At 38.1% G+C, this 21,586-nt stretch overlaps 1 protein-coding gene across 2 annotated transcripts in view; it reads right to left on the bottom strand.

The window, feature by feature from the left end:
* Positions 1 to 21,586, bottom strand: part of POLR3B (RNA polymerase III subunit B) — an 86,834-nt gene that overhangs the window by 35,679 nt on the left and 29,569 nt on the right. For both annotated transcript variants that reach the window (XM_054809207.1, XM_054809218.1), the window contains exons 13-19: positions 18,122 to 18,283; positions 14,631 to 14,831; positions 13,392 to 13,554; positions 11,266 to 11,419; positions 9,185 to 9,259; positions 8,319 to 8,417; positions 4,049 to 4,176 (exon numbers count right to left, since the gene is read on the bottom strand). In XM_054809207.1, the coding sequence (XP_054665182.1) occupies positions 4,049 to 4,176; positions 8,319 to 8,417; positions 9,185 to 9,259; positions 11,266 to 11,419; positions 13,392 to 13,554; positions 14,631 to 14,831; positions 18,122 to 18,283 (982 nt within the window). The remainder of the gene's footprint in view (positions 1 to 4,048; positions 4,177 to 8,318; positions 8,418 to 9,184; positions 9,260 to 11,265; positions 11,420 to 13,391; positions 13,555 to 14,630; positions 14,832 to 18,121; positions 18,284 to 21,586) is intronic.

A 21,586-nucleotide genomic window follows, 5' to 3' on the forward strand; every position in this document is an offset into this window, starting at 1 on the left:
CTTTCCTTTTTTACATTTCCTGACAGGTTTTTTTTTCTTTTAAAGCATCATTTGATCATTCTTCAGTGCAAAGCAATCACTATAAAAAGGCTATCTATTGACATTTAGCATAAATGGGATATTGTTATTGCGATGCGGAAAGTTTTGAGAACTCATCAGAATAAAGCAGACAGCTAAAATAAGTGTTTATACAATTCTCTGGTGTATTACTTACAGCAACATTAAACTGTACAATCAAAACTAACAAGGATACAGAAATCAATCTACTTAAGATATGAGCCAAAAGGGCTATTATTGCACATGCTAAGAAAAGCATTGCTGTACTTCTGTATTTCCCCTGATTTCACCACGGATTTTCTATTATTCTGTCATTTTATATGAGCACAAATCAACAGTAGAAAGGAGTACAGTTTTTAAATGCTGCACCGAACCTTGTGGAGGGAGCTCCAGCTCAGCTCAGAGTGATTTTCACAGTACGTGTATTAAGTGATCTGGATGTTCAGCATTTGAAATATTCTTTTCATCGTAGAAAGATTAAGAAGTCACTTAAAATGATTACGGGTAAACTAGGGGAAGCAGTCTTGTTCATTTCCCTCTCAGCACCTTTCTGTGCTTGCTACCAGTGAGGGAAGAGCTGGCAAAAAGAGATGGTGTTGCAGAGCACAAACGTTGCTCCTCAAAGAGCAGCAGCAGGACCGAGCCCTGGCCACAAAGCACCCAGGTCCAGCTGTGATGACCAGCAACAGCCAGTTGTCCTTTGACGTTTGTTTCGATTCTCTGCCAATAGGCTAGCTGTACAAAATTTGGAAGCACTTTAGCTTTCGGCCCACTGACAAGCCTTTCACAACTGTGAAAAACCAACTACCCTCAGCACTTGGTTCCTTGAAGCACATTCGTCTTCTCAACTCGATTTTAACACATTCAGCCGGTTATAGCACAAGGCAAAGCAGTCTATCAAGGGCTTTGCTATTTCACAGAAGCAAAGCAGAATGTCCATGATACAATAATATTTTTTGTAATATTAAAGAAGTTGCTTCACCATAAACCTCTGCAACAAACCTCTCACTCACCTACCACCCTCTCCTCAAATCCTTTCAGCTCTTCCACAGGTTAAAGTAATAATTAACACCCAAATCTTCCTTTCCTTACTCAAGACTAGTGTTATGACATTTGGGTTGAAACTGCAGTGCACAGTTGGGCTGTGAGAGCGTACAGCTTGCTTTGTGTACCCACACTGCTGCTTTCACAGATGCGCATGTGCATGTGCAATATGGTGGATTACTGGCAGGAAAATGTGCATATTTTAATTTCTTACATTAGGCTTTTATACAACGCCTCACAGTCACAGAGGTACAGTGTGTAAAACAGACTGATCTTCTATGTCTTAATGGAATTTAAAAGCTCCAGTTAAAATTATTTCTTTAATTGTAGGAGCCTTTGATACTCTTAAACATTATTTTAGCAACACATGGAATGCAAACAGTACAGACCCTTGTATTTTAATCTTAAATACTTCTCAGATTTTAAGCTACAACTGTTCACTTTGCACTGAAATGTCAACATTCAGCTGAGGTCCTTACAGCTGCTGTTGTATTTGCCACCTAATCATAACTTCCCCTCAGTCTTACAGTTCAACCTGCAACATATGGTAATTATCTATGCCAAAACAGAGGGATTTAATTTCAATTTCATTTCACTGAAATCCAGTTTGCTCACTAAGCCCAGCCCAGTTCCTCCAACGAAATAACTCATTCTGCCCATGAAAGGGAGGTATTTTTCAGGACATTTAATGTTATCCTGCAGAAACACTAATATTTTAATACCTAACACTTGTCAGGGATACTGGATTACAGACTCCATTGCAAGCTCTGATGTTCACTCTCCACTTACTTGTGCTTTCACAACCTTCCCTAGCTTGATATTGCTTAAAAAAAGAGCAAAGACTGTCTAAGGCTGCTGGCAGAGCCCCATGACATGGTCAGAGGGGGTCAGTGTTGAGTAGCACAAGGCTTTCCTTTCCCAGCCCAAGCCATGGGGGCTCCTTCCACACCCCCAGGTTTTGACAGCGGAGGGAATGACACAGTGGACTTGGACATGAGACTTTCCACATGACAATGCTGGGCCAGAAACTGCTCTGCAATTTCAGGATGGGGAAAGAAAGCAAGAAGGGTGGATGGTTACGTAAAGGTGGAGGGTCAAAGCACTACATCACGTCTCTTCATAAATACAAACAGAAAAAAGTATGTGTAATGTTTCAGGAATATCTTCTAGGTCTCATTTGATCAGTAAGTGTAGAGGAAAATCTTTTCTGCCGTTACATATTGCTACTATGGATGGCGGTTTTTTAAGTAGTTACTACAAAAAAGCTTCAGGTGTTTGCAGATACTTCAGGAAGAGCAAAATACAGTTCAGGTCATGTGCCAACTTTTAAAATGTACTTTTATCTAGCTGCTTATTCTTTGAGTCAGGTGTTTTGTCATAACAAACCGAAACAAAGGCTTTTTTTATTGCTCAAGATATTCAATGGCTTTTGTGTTCCTAGCGTCAGCAGGAACGTCAGAGGATTGTATCCAAGGAGCTAAATGTGCAAGACCTAGGGTCAAAGCAGCTGAATACACCAACCTCAGAAAACACAGACAATGAATTGCAAATGACACTCAAAACAAAACGGGAAAAAAACCTTCACACAGAAAACTACAAAAGAACTCCACAGATACTGAATTGGCTTTCTGTACACACTGATCCTGCTTAACTGTGTGTGGTAACTAACCAAACCTTCTGAGACTAATAGTCATAAAATAGAGACTCGGGGGTGGGGGAAAGATAATGGGATGGGGGAAAACTGTAAGGAGAAAGATTGCATCGCTCCTCTTTTTTTTTCTTCTTTTTTTTTAATTTAAAGGGAGGACATTCATCTGTTGCTATTTTCTGCTATTTTGATGTGCTGAACATGACAGTTCAGCACAAGGCAGTTACTTTGCTATTAATTCTGCTGAAGAAGTCCAACAAAAGGTGCGGTGTTTCAGTTTTGAACACACAGCACAAAACAAATGGTTTAGTAAACCTAACAGAAGTGGTAGTTTTTTCATGACACAGAGTAGTTCTACTGTAGCTCTCAACTTGCAAGCAAGCCATCAATACAAGACGTAAAACTGGCATATACAGCACAAGCCTGAACACAGCTGTCTGAACTGATCTACTACTGGTCAGGTTCTTCTTGGGACTCACTCTGGCTTGATCATGGGCCATATGAATTGGATGCTTTAAAGCGAGTTTAGCTGTGTATTAAAGGAAACATTTGAACTTACCTACTGCAAATTACCCGCAACAGCAAATTTACAAAGTGGTTGGTTTTTAATGATCAGCTATCATATTTGTAAAAAGAATTATTAAGTGATCAGGAAATTAATTTTGTTTCAGTCATTTTGCTGAGAGGCCCTTACTTGCCATCTTCATCCAAAACCAAAAAAGCCCAAAATCTAAACTACGGCTGCAGGAAGCGTTCAAGTAACTAAGCACTCTTTCCCATTTTGATTCCTCTTATTCTCTAATGTCAATGTAACTATTTATTTATTTATTTTTATGGCTCCTACTCAACTGTTCAGGGATATTCCCCTCCCTCCATGCTCCGTCTCTCTTTGCGAGAACACTTTTTAACTCTTTTTGTCTGGAAACTCACAGTACATTGCAGCATAAAGACAAAGAACCCCCACCCTTCCAATCCTTCAGCTATGCTGAAAACTTCAAAGTCATGACGATTATAAAAAAACCCCCAACAAAAAGCAATAGCGCCCCAGTTTCTCCAATTTTACTTTTCAGTATTAAGATAAATTAAGTAAAACTGACTGGTATCTTTTTCCCTTTTAATTTTTCCAACTTTTAGAGGTAAATTCTTTCTTCCTCAAAGCTAAAGAAGTGCTCTTCTCCTCCTCCTAGCAAAGCTTGTACGTGAACCAGAAAAGAAAAAATTTCTCTGTTTTGTCATTTTTGCTACGTAGCTTCAGAAACTACCTAACACTCCAAAAAGGATTTAAAAAAAAAGTCTTACCCATTGCTTGTTTCCCCATGGCACACTGGTAAGTGTTTCTTGGGGACTGGTTGTGGTGAGGATATGGAATTAGCCCAGCACAGACACCAAGAAGCGTGAAAGGCTCAATCTCCAAATGCGTTGTCTCTCTTAAAAGAAAAAGTACCAATTAGAGCAGCCTTGTGCACAAACATCTTAACTAGAATTTATTTACTTTAGCAATATCTCATAATACTTCAATTCAATTCGGTTCAGGAAAATGTAGGTCAGTAGGATCTCAAAATATGGATTCACTATGGGATTTTTATTTAAAAAACAAAACCAAAAAAACTTTCTTTTGGTTTTAAGTGTTTCCACATGAAAAGAAATGAAGAAGAAATAAATGAGAGTTTATGAATTTCCATCATGGAGAAAAAGCCTCCAGATAATGACAACCTGAGGGAGCTGAGTAAGACAATAAAACATCAGTTTATACAGTAAGACCCAAAATGCTTTAAGGAATGTCTTCTCGTGTAATGAGAGTCCTCCGCATCAAATTACCAGTCTCAGAGATCTAGAAATCCACTGGGGACGTGGAGGAAGGAAGAGCAAAACAGATTCAAAATTGAAAAAAATAAAAGTGTAGTTTTAGTTTTCCAAGGTCAGTTATATAATACCAGTTAGAGGGAAAACACCTGTGCCCAAACCAGATCCAGTGCCATGGGTGATACGGCATAATAAAACACTATTCGAAAAGCTCTGCAAATATTTTGGAAGTGATTATGTAGTTAAAAGGCAGTACTAATGAGAATTAAAAAGACAGGGATAAAGAGTAAAGACTGAGAGATAACAAAATTTGTTCTACCTGGCAAGAGCTTCAGAGGAGAAAGTCCATGCTCAAAGACAATTAAATCATAGTGTGCCTTGGGATGCAAGTGGAGTGACTAATAACTAAGGATGGTGTGTACAATAAAGCTTGGCTGGTGCAGACCTGCTTTTTAAATCAAGATAAGTAACTTGGAAATGGGGAATTTTGAAATAAAGATAATTATAAGTAAACCTATCCAAAGCATATCTTTCACAATGTTCTGGAATTATTACACAGAGCTTGGGTTTAGGCATACATTGCTTCTTCCACTGACTTAAATCCACTGCATTCTGAAAATCACTTCTTTAATGTTAGACTTCTCTTTGAAGTCTTTTGGAAGATTTTTTTAATTAATTAAACAAATTGATTTGATTACTAAACTTTAAGACTTTGCAAAAGAAATTACTGGAAAACATCTTTATTATGACAACACTCAAAAGACGGCAAAGCATCACAAGCTCATAAAGGCTGACGAATTACCCACAAATACATACAAACTGAAGGCAAGGACCGGCAGCAACTTATATAAACAATATAAGTATTACTGGAAAAAATGAAATCTGAAAAAAAATCTGGAACCTCTGAGGTGCAAGTCTAGTGAAATTATCTATCAGTCCCAGAAATTTTTATAAATCTTTATAAATCTTTATAATATGTTTGAGCAACCTAAACATCACCTGCTGGCCAGAAGATAGCCACTTGATAAAAAGCAGCTATGTTAATTGAGGCCTGTCTTAAGAAAGCATGAATGGTAGAATCCCAACTGTAGTCAAGTAATTGCAAAATGGTCTCAAGAGCCAGAAGCAGACTTAAAGCACGGATTGCTCCCCCATTCTGTAGCACTTCACAGAACTGCTGACACTTCTCAAACAATAAAACGAGAGGCTTAAGACTTACTGATAGTGAAGTTAGCAATTTCTTCAGACAGTACTAGCGCACAGAACTACATATACATTTTCAGATAGGGTATTCAACACAATTATTTTTCCACTGAGGCCAATCCTATTTCAACCAAAGATGCAACATATGCAGATCCTAGTATCTTATGAAGTATTCCACAGTGCTAATGAGAGACCTTCAAACTTTACAGAGCAGTTCAATTTCTGCAAGTCAAAATGCTACTGCCAGGAATGGGCCCAAGAAAGGAAGGCAACCTCGTGAGTTTGAAAATCAGAGTTACAAACGGGTAAGGAAGAAATTGAATGCATTAAACAGAGTCAAATCCTCCAAAGAAAAACTCTTAATTGGATTGGAAAGGTAAAGAGAGGATACTGTACCTAAAAGAAAACTACATTACAAAAGCAGGAATGTTAATGGGATACTTCACAATAGCAGATTGTATCAGTTGTATTACCAGAACGAGTTGTACCAACATGGTTGCACCATTTAAAATGCAAAGTGATCAGCTGGGGGAATGGGGTACACAAATCAACTATTCAGGATGTAGGGAATATCATTACTGAACACAAGGAGCAAAGTGTTCATACAGTGCAAGCTCAGATACTTATGGCACTATTAGCTACAAGCATTGAAGCTAAACTCAAAACAAGTTGAGGGACAACACAAGAATCTCCCAAACATTTTGGCAGTTATTGTGGAGTCATTTCCTCACACTGGTCCGTTGGAAGTTCACTGCCTCCTATTTTTGATTAAACAGTGATTTCATGTGATATGCTCCCATTAATCTTCCTAGCTGAGTCAGGTGTCCTGTAACTTAAAACTTTTCAGCTCTGGTGCTTTGTGGAAGTTATTTAATTTTGGCACAAATGACAGCAATTGTGTGTGCTCTTCTTTGATCATTGTGCTAGTTTTGGTTGGGATAGAGTTAATTTTCTTCATAGTAGCTGGTGTGGGGCTGCTTTGGATTTGTGCTGGAAACTGTTGATAACACAGGGAAGTTTCAGTTACTGCTGAGCAGTGCTTACACAGAGCCAAGGTCTTTTCCGCTCCTCACACCACCCCACCAGCAAGTAAGCTGGGGGTGCATAAGTTGGGAGGGGACACAGCTGGGACAACTGACCCCAAAGGGATATGACTATATGATGTCATACTCAGCATATAAAGCTAGAGGAAGAAGAAGGAAGGGGTGATGGCATTTGTCTTCCCAAGTAACCGTTACATGTGACGGAGCCCTGCTTTCCTGGGGATGGCTGAACACCTGCCTGCTGATGGGAAATGGTGAATGAATTCCTTGTTTTGCATTGCTTGCATGCATGGCTTTTGCTTTACCTATTAAAGTGTCTTCATCTCAACCCACGAGTTTTCTCACTTCTACCCTTCTGATTCTCTCCCCGATCCCACCGGGGGAGAGCGAGCGAACGGCTGCGTGGTGCTCAGTTGCCGGCTGGGGTTAAACCATGACACTCATGCATACAGAAGCCAGACAAGAGCGTGCTAGAGTAATTTCTTAAAGTGATAAAGTCTTCAAAAGCCTGGGCAGGAGCGATACAATTTAATTAGCAGAGTTAATGCATTTCATCTGGCAAAGGTTAAAGATAACTGAAGGTCTCATCCAACTCCACTGAAATCAATGATGTATTTCTATTGGCTTCCGTGAGTACTTGACCAGGACAGAGCACATAGAAAATGCATTTTCTGCATAAATCTACTGATCAAGCATTTCATGGAGATAACTTCTAACACCTTATATGCAGCCTTCAGTTGACAGGATATTGTCAGAGAAACATTAAAAAAAAAAGTAAGAAGACAGGAGGACTTAAATTAAAATAATCCTTCCTTTAATGTGGGCTCTTTAATCACAAGACAGAGGAAAAAAAAAAACCAAGCACCAGGTCCTTCATATATGTAGGAAACACAACAAATGTGAAAATCTTTCTAAATGAAAATCACATATCAGGAATGGGTTGAATGTATGTGGTAAAGAATACACAGAACAATACTGACATTTTTATCAGGGCCTATTAATACATCCAAAAGTCAAAGGGAAGGTCTCATTACAACACTTCAGACATTTAGTGTAAGCAGGTTGTCTAAGGTCCCTCTACAGCCATAAAAGAGAGATATTTTTTCCAAATGACAATGACATGCTACGATCATCATTTAACATGTGGAACCATTTGCCTTCTGGATTCCTACTGTATAAAATTACTTATGATGAGCAGCCCAATGATTAGAACAACAACAACAACAAAAAGACACATTCAGAGAAACAAAGGATATATCTTTACGTCTTTCATATTTTTGGGAGTCAGGAACAGATCTCCCAAAACCCAAAAGCTAAACCATTTTTTGTAACTATTCCAAGGATAATTTAGGATGTGTGTAAACAAATTTCTTTAGCTTTCATCTGGAATCATTTCAACCATTAGTGGGGAAGCAGTGCGTATGTGTGAAAACAGTAACATTATTAATATGCTTGCATTTCAGGGAGTCACCCTATGAAAGTTTCTCCTGTACCAGTGTTTAGTCTGAACACATACTTACTTATTAATTGTATGTTCATATAGTGCAATGTTACAGTCATTTTCTTCATTCACATCCAAATATTCAACAAGGCCTTCATGCAAGAAGTCTTCAAAATTCCTACAGTTAAATTAAACAATTACATTAGAAGTATTGTCTTTTATTTCTGCAAAAATAAAACTACATAATACATATATGGAAGGAATGTAATGTGTAGGACTTAAACTGGAGAAATACTTCTACATTAAAAGTTCTGTATATTTTTCATATTTAAAGAAAACTATTTTTTTAAATTAATCCCCTTGACCATTCACTGCTTCACACAGTCTGACTGACTAATGTTATTTATTTGAACAACTAAATAAATTTTTCCTGTATGTACTCATCATCACTACAAATGTAGGCAAATATAAGGGTAATCCAATAAGTTTTTGTGATGATTTTGCAAAATTTAGTTAAAGCTAAATTTAAATGCTTTTGTGTGTGGTTTTTTAAACACCCAAACTAAGAATTTGCAAGGAGTTTCAAAATTAATTCTGAATGTGCCTAGTTGAGGGTGGTCAAGTTGATATTCCTTTGAAGTGTTTGATTTTTCAATCAGGAGAAGGACAGTAGTGCCTCAGGCCTCCCGCTTGAAGAAAGGTGAGGCTGTGAGATATATTTATTCTGTATAATCTCCAAATATGAGAGCAGTAACAAAATAAGACGACCAGACTTAATTTGACTTTAAACAGAAAACCTCCAATACACTGATTATTCATTTATATAGGAGAGTAGACTTCTCCTCTACATAGCTGACCCCAAGATTGTGAAATACTGACTGACTGAAGTATTTCCGCACAGTATTTACTTAGTGAAGATGAATATGGTCTACTTGAATTGTGTACCTGTATCCCTGAGCCAGTTCTTCCATATGCTTGTTTGTAACTGCAGGTTTTTGCTTCTTGACAATTATGTAGGGTCTACAATTAAAAAAAAAATAATTATCATAGCAAATACTTAGGCAGGTAACTTGGGCAACTTAATTTACACTTGCATTAAGAACTCTGCCTATGCACAACCTATTTTATAAACCACTTTTAAAATTTATCTACCTTTAACTGATATAGCCACATAAATACAATCAGTAATTATTCAGACCTTGGTTTGATACACAGATATCCTGAACTGACATATTGCCTGTGAAGTACCCAAAAAGTGTACAAGAAAAATTAGGATTTCAATGTGAAGGAGGAAGCCCTTTCTTTCCCCCCTCTAAATCTTTAAATTAACATTTTTTAAGTTTTACTCACACATTTTGTTGATGGCTTTAAGAGATATAAGATTTCCCAACCTACGAAGCTAAGAACAGCATTAAGTTCTACGGATATTGCAGGGACTGCAACACTGAGCGAACAGTTTGTGCTCAAGTGTCCACATGCAAGAATGTATTTTGCTGTTACTTACATGATGTAAAGCACAGGCATTTACTATGGGTGACCTCAGATGAATCCATAAATTTCAACAGCACATGGATCTCTGAAGGCTTCCTTACAGCAAGAAAACACTGACACAAAGGATGGCATGCAAGAATGAAACGTGAAGGGCTGTTGCTATTTGGACAAGCTGCTCTTATAAAGAGCAGCAAATAACTACAAGATACTTGTGGAGTCCCCTCTGAAGTCTAATAATTGTTCGAAGACTAATGAGCACTTTTAAATGGTTAATAGGGATATCTGAACAACTGCAGGGTGGGGGGGGGTGCCACAAAGCAAACTTGGTAAACTCCTGGAAATCCACATGATTTCACTTGTCTTTATTTTACAAATCAAAAGTTTTGCTGCATCTCCAAACCTGCAGAACGGCCAATACTAGCCCTCACTGGAAAAGTGATTTCTCAGCCACTGAATATGCCCCTACTCTGGATCTCTTGACCATTATTATCTGATGGCTTGCTCATGTACTATTTTGAAGCCTCTAGCGTGCCTCAAACTGCATTCAACATGCTCTGAGATTCAGTTAATGAATAAGGTGGAATGCCAACTGTAGTTTTTAAAGTATGCACAAAATATGCACACAGGTAGTCAATGCTAAAATATGCATATATTTATTAACTCATTCTGCCTCTCCCAACCTCTGCTTCGTTCATCTTTTATGCTTTGTTCTTTAGGCTAATTACTTGGGCCTGGAGATGTTTTACTTGTAAATAACCTACCACAGTGCTGCCATAATCTGACTGGAGTCTCTACCCTCTACTATAAATCAACCTTTCTGTCTCAAAATATTATGTTCCACTCTTTCTCATTCTAGCCACCCAATTCCTTTTTGCTTTCCTCTGTGACATGCCTGTTATTCAGGCACTCCTTCTGTGTAATTAAGAGCATAAGCATCTCAAGGCAAAGACCTTCATTATAGGTTTATTGAATTCCCTACCTACTTAAGGGTAAACAATGAAATAAACCAAAATTGTGAGACGTATTCCTTGGTATTACAGCAACAAGTATGCACGCCTGAGTAAGTTTTGTACCAGAAGTAAAGGCCCTTGAAGAATAGCTTCTCATTCTAAAATGTGGTATCACACCCATGGGATATCAGGCAAGTAGCTTCTTGTTTCTTGCTTCACAGGAAGCAAAAAGTCCCTCCAAGGACATAGGACGTTACTAGAGTTGCCAATCAGGTTGATTTTAAAAAAGAAAAAGGGAGGGGGGATTAAAGAAGATAGAAGAAACATTTTGTTTTCAGTTTTGTTTACAGATAAAACAGATTTATTTGGGCTTTTTTTATTTTTTAAGTTGCTTGACTATATAATATGTTTCTCAGATCTGTCTGTTTTGAATGAGGGCTATTTAAGGAAAAAAGATATGCTCAAAGGCCCTACTGAATTTGCTTAAATCTGTACTTGTGAAAATCTCAGCCCAGTGCATTTACAGTGCATAAAACAGTGTTTATAGTAAGTTCACTAGTGAAATAATTCTGACGAGATGTTTACCTGCACAGTCTCCCTCCATCAGAGGAAATGTAAACACATCTGTCAGAAAGATTTGTAGAGATGGAAACAAATTCATTGATATAACCTGCTCGACGCATTATCCGAAACGTGTTGACTAATTTCTGATGATCACGTATGACACCGAGGATGTTACCTATTCAGAAAAAGAATAAATTCATGGTGCATTCTTTGCATATCTGAAACTCTTCTTACAAATTCTGATCACATCTAGCATGCATAGAAGTACTTTCTACCTGCAAATAATGAGTTGTCATAAAATTTCCCATTTCTGACATGAATAAGAATTGGCTCTTTTTTCTCTCAGTAAACATAAAAAAAAAGCATCAGAATTTCACAGGTCATTTATCTGTTTGCCTCCAAATAGCTTCAGAAACCAAATGGTGTGCTTCATCCAGCTTTCTTCAAACATGGTTCTGCTCAGGTGCCCATTCACCAATTAGCGTACAAGCAAACAAGACTTCTGAAGCCTGCAATTTCACCTGTACTGGAACGGATCCAAGGTTTCCAAGAACAGACCAAGCAACTGTCCTGCTGCCTTGGCAGAAATTTTAGAAAGATCTGATATTTTTGATATATGTGATCACTCACAGCAGCACCAAAATTCCTCATTCAGGAATTTAGCTCCACAAGCCATTGCTATCTTAGAAGGGCACTTTAGCACGTACTTAAGTATTGTGATGCATGAGGAACAAACGAGTAAAATTCATTTAAAGAGTCACCTGACCAAAGTAATCTTAATATATAAAATAAAAATAAGGATGGTGTCATTTTAAACAAAACTTTAAAGGAGGAGACGAAGCATGATATTTTAGGGAGTTTATAAGACAATCCAAAGGTCTTTATAGCTTAAAGGATTTGTACCTAACAGATTTTCTGCCCTCTTAGATCACAAGTTTAAATCAGAATCAAGTTGGCCATCCACAAGCCTGAATTTTTTTTAAGGATTAAACCCACAAACTAGTAGATTGAACAGTAAATTGTTTTGCCTCACTTAGTACGAAATCATCTACATTTGGGAACATAACCATCTTGTTTCATACCACAGATTGAGCTTGTGAAGGAAGAATCGAGTATTTTTGCTCTGCACTCCCCCTTGGACCATAAAACAAGACAGAAAAGAGTGCATGTGGTTTCACTGAACCTTATCTTTAACATACTGCTACAGAAAAGCAGAGCAAAGGAATGCAGTTTGGTCAAGTGTTGCTTTTATGTTACTGGGAAAAGGCAGGATTGAAGAACAACTGCTGTTTAATTCAAAGGTAAATGGAGAACTTATTCATGGTGACAGACATTAAATACTAGCCCCTGGAAGTGGATGCTGTTGACAAAAGGCTATTTTTAAATCACAGTTGTAGTTTTTAAAATTTCAGTATTTTGAAATCTGATATCATAGTACCTGTTGATTTAGAAACTCTAAAAGGTCAGTTGTAAAAGGAACATAAGTGTGCAGATGCAAAGCACATATCATCCCTTTAACAAAGAGGCCTGTTTTCCAAGGTCTAATTTCTTCTAATCATCCACAAAGCAAGTTGCTCTTTAAAAGGTAGTTTTAAAGAGAATAGCATTGCTAAACTTCGCAAACAATTCACGTTTCCTTTCTGTTTTAAAGGCACTTGCATGAATATGTACAAAAATAGATAAAGATTATAGTAAAATTAAATACTTCTTGTGAATGAAGCTCTGAATTTGTAAATTTAAGTTATTACAAGTTTAGCAGCGTTATTCTCTTATTTTGAAAGTACTTTATGAATGGCCTCTCATTTGCTGAGTGCCAGGAAAAACAAACAAATCTGTAATAGAATACATATTTTTGTGCCTATTTATCCAAGTGTGCTTAAAAACAGTACTGAAATTTGAAAAAGCTTCAATTTCCCAGCTACACACATTTGCAGTCAGAGTTCTGAGGACACAACTTCAGACAACTAAGTGCCATCATCTGGCCTGTCTACTCTGCCTAATCCTATCAAAATATTTACAGATGAAACTACCTACACCTGGAAAACAGCATCTGTGGTTGACTCTGCTCCAAAAACCGTTGGAGGGCTTCCGAAGCCTAACTCTCCATCAGCAACAAATCAGAGTCAGACTGCTGAAAAGTTACATACCGTTAAGGAAAACAAGGAACACATTTGGATATGAAAGTTCTTCACCACAGAGCAAGTTGACATCTTCAACTCCAAGATTACTGGCTAATTTAATAATCGGGCCATCTTCCATATCCGTAGTAATGTGAGTCATGAGGGCAAGGTTTTTAACCAAACCACAAGCCTAAAATAAAAAAATACATCTTTTATCCATTTTACTCCAAAGTATTAATATTATACATATCTTTTTCTTACAAAACTGTACTTACGAACAACAACCACAAAAAAGTTAAAAGTATAAAGTGAAAGAAATTAAACAAATTACACTGAAAATTGGGAGAGAAGAAAGAAAGAAATTTCTGTATCACACTGAGATGTAATGTTTTAGCATTTACAAACTAATAAAAAATGCAGGTGATGAAGTTGTAGTTCTTAAGTTATCCATCCATGTTTAACCCTGTACTTCTCTCTTCAATGTAACAGCTACTTAGAAGCATAATGGAAATACAAAATCAGTCTATCATTTTGCCAGATATCCTGTATGTTCAAACACAAACTTTACCATTTTAAAATGAAAAACATCCAAGTATCTTATACAGTGCAATTTTATTTCAGCCGCTTAATGAGACTAGCTCATATTGACTACATATTTATGCCAGAAAGTTGAGTTCCTCCAGTACTTTCTATTCAGAAAAAAAAAAAAGAAAAAAAAAAGAAAAAAGAAAAAAAAAGACTGTCAGCATCAATCTTTTGATTGAAATAGCTGGATGATGTCTGCAAAGTAAAACATACAAAGGTGTTTTTCTTCATCAAGCTAAAGGCTAAAGCTGTTTCTGTAATAATATACGTTGCTAGAAAAATTGCAGGTTGATGCTGCAACTTCAAAACAGAACATTACAGAACAAAGGGATAAGAGTTTAGGACTCCTCTCCTTCTGCTCGGATCAAAAGAAAGCAAGTAGCTGTGCTGCAAAAATGGGAAGCCTCATGTCATTCTCATACAGCCAAATGATTTCTGAATGGTTTCCAGCCAGTCCACTCAGGTAGGAGGAAAAAAGGCAATATAGTACGGAGGATCATGATATAAATAGATGGATGGGAGAAGATACGCAAGTTGTGTTATCAGGCTGAGGATAATTTATCTCTCCAAAAACTTCCTCATCAGAATTCTTCCTCTGATGGAGGATCACCTGCTTAAAAATAAACACTGTCTTCACTCCTCAGGACAAGAAATACTGAAAGCAAAAGAGAAGTTCCTCACCTCTCCTTCAGGAGTGTCAGATGGGCAGAGCATCCCCCACTGAGATGGCTGTAGTGACCGAGGACCACTCACTTTCCTTGTCTTTTCAAACTGAGAAGAGATTCTAGTCATCATTCCCAGAGCAGATATATAAGACAAGCGGGACAATACTTGTGTCACACCTTGGCGGTCCATTTTGAATCTCTTCAGAGACCAATTTCCCTGCAGAATAAAATTTTAAAAAAGTTATTGCAGTTTATCCCTGTCTTGACACTACTTGTCTTTTTTCAGTATCTAGACAGAATGATATCTGAGGAGCTCTGCAAAGCAAATGTTGCCCATTTACATAAAACAAGTTCCTAATTACCTACCTGGATATGAACTCCTAGTTATAACATACTTGTCCTAAGTATTAAAAAAAGTTGAAACAAAAGAACTGCTCTTTCAGATGAGAGGCTACTTTGCTATTATATATTCAATCACACAAAGATTCTTCATCATCTGTCCCTCACAGGTAAATTAATACCCAAATTTAGCTAAAATATGTTCTTTTCTGTTCTCCCTCTATATATTTTTTCAAGTATTTTAAAAAAAAAGTATTTTGAGTGAAATGTGCTTTTACAATAGATCCCACAAACTTTCAGTTCTGCCTTTTTTGTGATTTGTTATTTTTGTAGGAAAGACAGGTTTTTATGCTGGGGAAGTCTGACATCAAAGCTGTCTGTACTTTCTTGAAGCCTTTTGGTTTTAGAATCAAGAGGAAAAAGAATCACTGATGTGTCTTCTCACAGAAGAAGGGGGGGTGGTTAGGTCTATCCAACTTCTCTGGTAGGATTATACCAAATATGAAATGCAAGACCCATGTGTATGTCAGAGGTTTTATGTTTCAGGACTGTCACAGGCAATATCACTTGTGGTTTTAATTAGGAGAACAGAAGAGTTCAGGACACAATTATCTTTCCATTCCAAGCAGATTTAATAATCTGTACTGTAAGATCTTGAAATCTGGTGCTGCAATTTTGACTTCATGACATCTACTCCATATACAGTTCCCAGTACCCGAGTCAGTGTTTACAGCAAGTTTCTGTCCCAATTACTACTATTTACCCCAGCCACTATGTTACTGGTCAGTCCAAAGACAATGAAGATATCAAAGGTAACGCTTTCCCAAGGATTGCCTTCTGCTAATTCCTGTAGCCTTTTTGACAACCTCAGCTCACCAATTCTAACAAATGATTTGGAGCTCGCTTGCTGTACTACACTGAAATCCTTTTAGAGGGTGATTTGCTTGTCTTCTTTATTTACACATTAACAGCACAATCCCATTTTGTGATGAACAGCAAGAAACCACCACCCATCCAAATGATTTTGCTATTTGCTTTCACTAGAGAGACTATCAAATAGTCTGCAGAACTTCCCTTTCTTTCCTTGTTACAGAAAGTGGGAAGACATAATGACCAATGGCAAGTCAGTCAAAAGAAACCTGTCCACTTGCTCAACCTTCTCGGGAAGGGTTCACTCACTGACCATTTTATTCTTTAAGGACTGAGAGTTATCAGAATATAAGTGGAAGAATATAATAAATGAGTAGTTTTTCCTCATGCTAGAAACGATTGCATCTGTAGTATAAACTAGCACGTGTTTTCTTCTTCACTGCCCAGAAGGCTGTGAAATCTCAAAGACTGGAGGAACAGGAAGGTAAAAATGCTGTCTGAAGAAGTAATATGAAAAATTCTTTGTGCTTTGGAAGTGACAGACTGACTCCTTCAAAAGTTGTCCAAAAAACCCCAAAATGGGGCCAAGGCTGTTGTGAGACCATCCCCAGTGGAGAACTTCCTACTGAAACCTCCTGTGAACTGAAGGTTGCTCCCTCAGCAGCATCAGATGATTCTGCAGACGCTGAAATATCTATTAGGCCTGTGGCACTACTGCCTGACCTACCCTCTCTTCTGGTATTTTCCACGGTAAAAAGACCACCTATCACTGAACACCACTGTAGAGTTGATGCAGTAGTGCTACGAATTCTTCTGCATGCTACTGGTGTAATTATGAATCTGCCGAGTTATTTCATGCTCTTTGAGACTATCATTGAAGCATTCTGGAGAGATTGGAGATTGTTGTTTCCAAGAATGATTTTTATGGTATTTGCTTAATCTCTTGAATAGTATGCACTGGGCATTGTTCCTGAGAAATTATTTTCAATGCTTAAGAGCAGATGGTGTTTAACTGCTTATATGGCAGCAAAAAAAAAAGTCCAAAGATAGTGGAAGAAGGAAGACTTTACAATATTTACTGAATAGTTTGCAGATTTATCTCTGTCAGTCCAAATGGAAAAACTGGCACCAGCTAGAAGAAAGCACTAGCATTTAGAGAAACAAATCTGTCAATTGTTTTGGTTACGTGCACTGTAGAGATTTAACTACATTTGGGGCACTCAAAATTAAATAGTGATAAGCTTCAACACTGGGATTTGTAAGTAACAGACTGTTGGTGGTTTTGGATGCAATTTGCAGAGTTAATTTTGTTTATAAGAACTGAAGAAAAACCTCAGTTTCATGCTAGGCAGAAAAGCCCTCTCAAGAGTTCCAAAGATTAAAAATTATTTAAGTTGCAGAATTCTTACCAGCTACTAAAATACTTAGACTAATCTAATTTCCTTAAAAATCATGGATTTCAAAGTAATTCGCAAGCTAGTAGCTAGATTTCAGGAACCATCTCACAAACTGCTCTTTGCAGATGTGTGAGGTAAAAGACAAAGTTAGTAATTGTATTTTTGTTCTTGTCCACCAGCACGAACGAAAATCTCCATTCTAGCAGAAGGCAGACACAGGCTAAAATCTAACCAAGACAAATATTTAAAGGCCTAATTATGGGGGTTTTTTGCAATAATACAGCATGTAGCAGTTTTCCCTGTTAAGTAGTTCAATATCATTAGCAGAGAAGTACTAATTTCTGTGCTGCAAATTTGCTCATACTAGCAACTTCATATGAATAAAAAAGCACCACCCTTAAAGAGCTCAAAATTCAGCTTTTTTTCCTCTTTCTTTTTGCCTATGCACCCCTCCCCCCAGTTGTCTTCTGTTCATGATGTTTTCCTGCTGTTTTTCAACCTCCTTTTGGACATATGATGTAACCTGACCCTAGCTAAATCCAGATAATAAAAAATACTATGAACCACATAGTCAAGCAGAACCTAGAAGACAGCAAGTTGGATAAATACAAACATGATCGCTATTTTACATTTGCTTGTTTCTACTATTCCTTCACAAACACCAAAACATCACTTTGAAATAAATGGTGAAATAAAAAGTGGTTTGATGATTAATGATTCTACAGTGAATTCCAAAAGCCCAGCCCATGACAGAGTTTTGCAATTTTGATCTATAAAGAATGTAAATAGATTTGCTTTCACGACTAAAGACAGCAGAGTCGTCAGAACAAAATTTACACATTTCCATCATTAACTATGGTGGAAAAACTTTACATACTAGAACAAAACCAAAAGTACTTACTGTGGAGATGGCATTGACCATGCCATTGGTGATTTGGTCTTGACGCATATGCTTCACTACATCAAACTGAGCTGCACGTTGCTTGGGGATAACCTGGTCAGCAATCTTTTTCAGTTCAGAGTTAAATTTTTTGAACAAATCTTCAAATAGAAGAGAAAGAAGCTGGAAATACAAAACAATTGGATTAAGGGAAAAATTATACTTCTCCAGGTCTGGGAAATGGGGGGAAGGGGTGGGCAGGGAGAAACACACATTTAATATTTCTACCTTTATACTTCTTGTCAGTTAAAAAATATCCCCTCTGTTTCTCAAATGATATTTTTCTCACAAGTTTTTTGCCTTGTTAAACTGAAGTGCAATATTAGAGAAATTATCTCATAGTAGAAAGCAAATTAGGTAGAATAATGGCCTAAGCCTATGAATTTATCTCTTTTTGGTTTGCTTTAATGCTTCCTTCACAATATCTTAGCATACCCATCCATCTCTATGCTATCCATTTACTAATTGTTTTCCCTAAGCTGCTACATTATAATCCAGCTGATCTACTTCTTCTTTCCCAAAGTCACAAACTCTTTTAAAGATTTAATACCCTAAATGTACAACCCTGAATTACACACAAGATTTGGAGGCAATACCAGCTTCTCTCCTAATACTGGATGGCATAACAGCAGTAAGGGAAGAGTTACTTTGATATATTCTATTATTAAAACTGAAAAAGGCTGTTTTTACTGCCCCTTCCTAGGAGCTATTTAAAATGGACAAGACAGACACCCAAGTGACTGTAAGGGGCCCTGAGGGGAAGCAACTCAGCAGCACAGAGTTTGGAAGCAGTGCACAGTTTGCTAGACCAGACTGAAGCACAAAAGGTCCATAGTTACCACTGCTGCTGGACAAGCAGAACTAAAAGAGATTTTTTAAGGGACTGAAAAGCAACCTTTGCTCTTGACAGCTGGCAAGACATATCTCAGGTTATGTAGGCAGCTTCCTCACTCAGATACACTTTTATCCTGCTACTTTCTGCCAATCACAATCTATGAAAAACCAATTACACCCACAGTGAGTTCACCTGGTTCAACACCTGCCATCTTTTTCTAGAAGTTCTACTATGTGGAAAGTGCAAGGCTCTTCCACATCTTTCCCTTAAAAAAAAAAAAAGAAATTGTCTACAGTTTAAGCAAAGAAGCTACATAACACGGCTGAATTGGAAAAACCCCAGCAATACAATCCTTCAAAAGTGCGGCAATTTAAACCAATTATTTCCTGTATATGTACATTAATTACTTCTACATCTTAAAATAGCCATAAATGGAAAAGACTACCAAAGTTTGTGATCTGACTTATTTTGCTCTCCAATCTGCTTTGCTTCTGCAGTTTGCTCAACCTGTCTTCGCAGACACTAACAGCTTCCCAAAACACTTAAACTTGCATTACATGATACATTTTAAGTGTTCGCAATGATTAGCTTTGCAAGCAAGCAGTGTAAATTCTAAAACCTGGCAGTCCTGTTCTGAGACTCTTGTTTTACAGCAGCTTCAAGTGTCAGAAGAACTAAAAATGCAGCAGCTCCCAATGCCACAAATGGGAGCTCCCAGTGTATAAAGCACTGTAGGGCTGAACAAGCTAGGTATTCAGCTATCGCAAGCTAAGACATTCTGGAGTCAGTTGCACAATTTAATTTCTGTATGTGCAGAATTAAACTGAATTTTAATTGTCTCCATCAGATATATTACCAACTTTTCCTTGCCTTTTGGAAACAAGAAAGCAAACATCTCATTCTTCTACCACTAGGACGGGCCACTAGCCTTCATCTTCTTTCCTCTACCTATGTGCCCCAGCTGGGCTAACCAAGGCATTTGACAAATGACACTGTAAAGCAGCTAACTAAATTACAAGCTACCCTTTTCACTGGCATCACAAATGCATTTAAGAATAAAAAAATAACAATAATACCTGGAAACTCAAGGCAGACATCTGATTTGCAATAAAACACTCCCATTGGCCTTCATGGAGAGCAAGACTGGATTATATTTGACAGCCTACTCTACAAGACATAAGGAACACTTAGTGTTCAGTCACTAAATTGTAAAACCAGCAATAACACGCACTGTATGCTAACCTTTGACAAAAATGGAATCCTATTTCTACTCTGGACAGAGAGATTTTTCTGTAAACTGGTAAGTGGTTTTTAAACCTGTCCTTGGCATGGCAGAAGGTGTTATAGACTCTCATTCCCTTCCTGATGCTTGTAGTACCATTAGCATTTACAAGGCAATACCCTCTCACAACTGTCAGAAGAAATCCAGTCACCTGCAACTCACCTGCAATGTCACAGCCCATTTAAATCAGATTTCCATGAGAAATAAAATCATCTTTTATGAAGCATATTAGGAAGGAGAACCCACTGGAGTCTCCAAAAACTAGATTGTGAGGGAAGTATTTCAAAAGTAGGGAAAAAGTAAAAGGCAGGAATGTGCACAGTTTTAAGATGTCTGATAGTCTTGTTAAATAAGAACTAGACTCTTTTGAAAGAGTCTCCTATGACTGGAGTGCTGGAATGGAAGGATACAGGCTCTGTAGGAAGGACAGGCAGGGGAGAAGAGGAGAGGGTGTCACCCTCTATGTCAATGACCAGCTCGAGTGCACAGAGCTCTGCCTGGGATGGATGAGGAGCCAACCAAGAGCTGACAGGTCAGGATTAAAGGGAGGGCAGGGTCAGGGTACATTATAGTAGGGGTCTGCTACAGGCCACCCGACCAAGAAGACAAAGTGGAGGAGGCCCTCTATAGACAGATAGGAGCGGCCTCATGTTCGCAAGACCTGGTCCTCATGGGGGACTTCAATCACCCTCATATCTATTGGAGGGACAATACAGCAGGGCATAAGCAATCCAGGAGGTTCCTAGAATGCATGAATAACAACTTTCTTCTCCACATGACAGAGGAGCCAACAAGAGGTGCCATGCTGTATCTTGTTCTCACCAACAAGGAGGGGCTGGTGGGGAATGTGAAGCTCAAGGGCAGCCTTGGCTGCAGTGACCATGAAACGGTGGAGCTCAAGATCCTTAGGGCAGTGAGGAGGGTGCACAGCAAGCTCACAACCCTGCACTTCAGGAGAGCAGACTTTGGCCTCTCAGGGACCTGCTTGATAGAGTATCATGGGACAAAGCCCTGGAGGGAAGAGGGGTCCAAGACAGCTGGTTAGCATTCAAGGATCACCTCCTCCAAGCTCAGGAGCGATGCATCCCAACAAAGAGGAAGTCGGGCAAAAACACACAGAGGCCTGCATGGATGAACAAGGAGCTCCTGGAAAAACTCAAACAGAAAAAGGAAGCCTACAGAGGGTAGAAGCAAGGGCAGGTAGCCTGGGACAAATACAGAGGAACTATCTGAGCAGCCAGGGATCAGGTTATGAAAGCTAAAGCCCTGATAGAATTAAGTGTGGCCAGGGACATCAAGGGCAACAAGA

Source organism: Grus americana, chromosome 1 (genome assembly GCF_028858705.1).
Source record: "Grus americana isolate bGruAme1 chromosome 1, bGruAme1.mat, whole genome shotgun sequence".
In the NCBI taxonomy this organism is placed as follows: Eukaryota; Metazoa; Chordata; class Aves; order Gruiformes; family Gruidae; genus Grus; species Grus americana.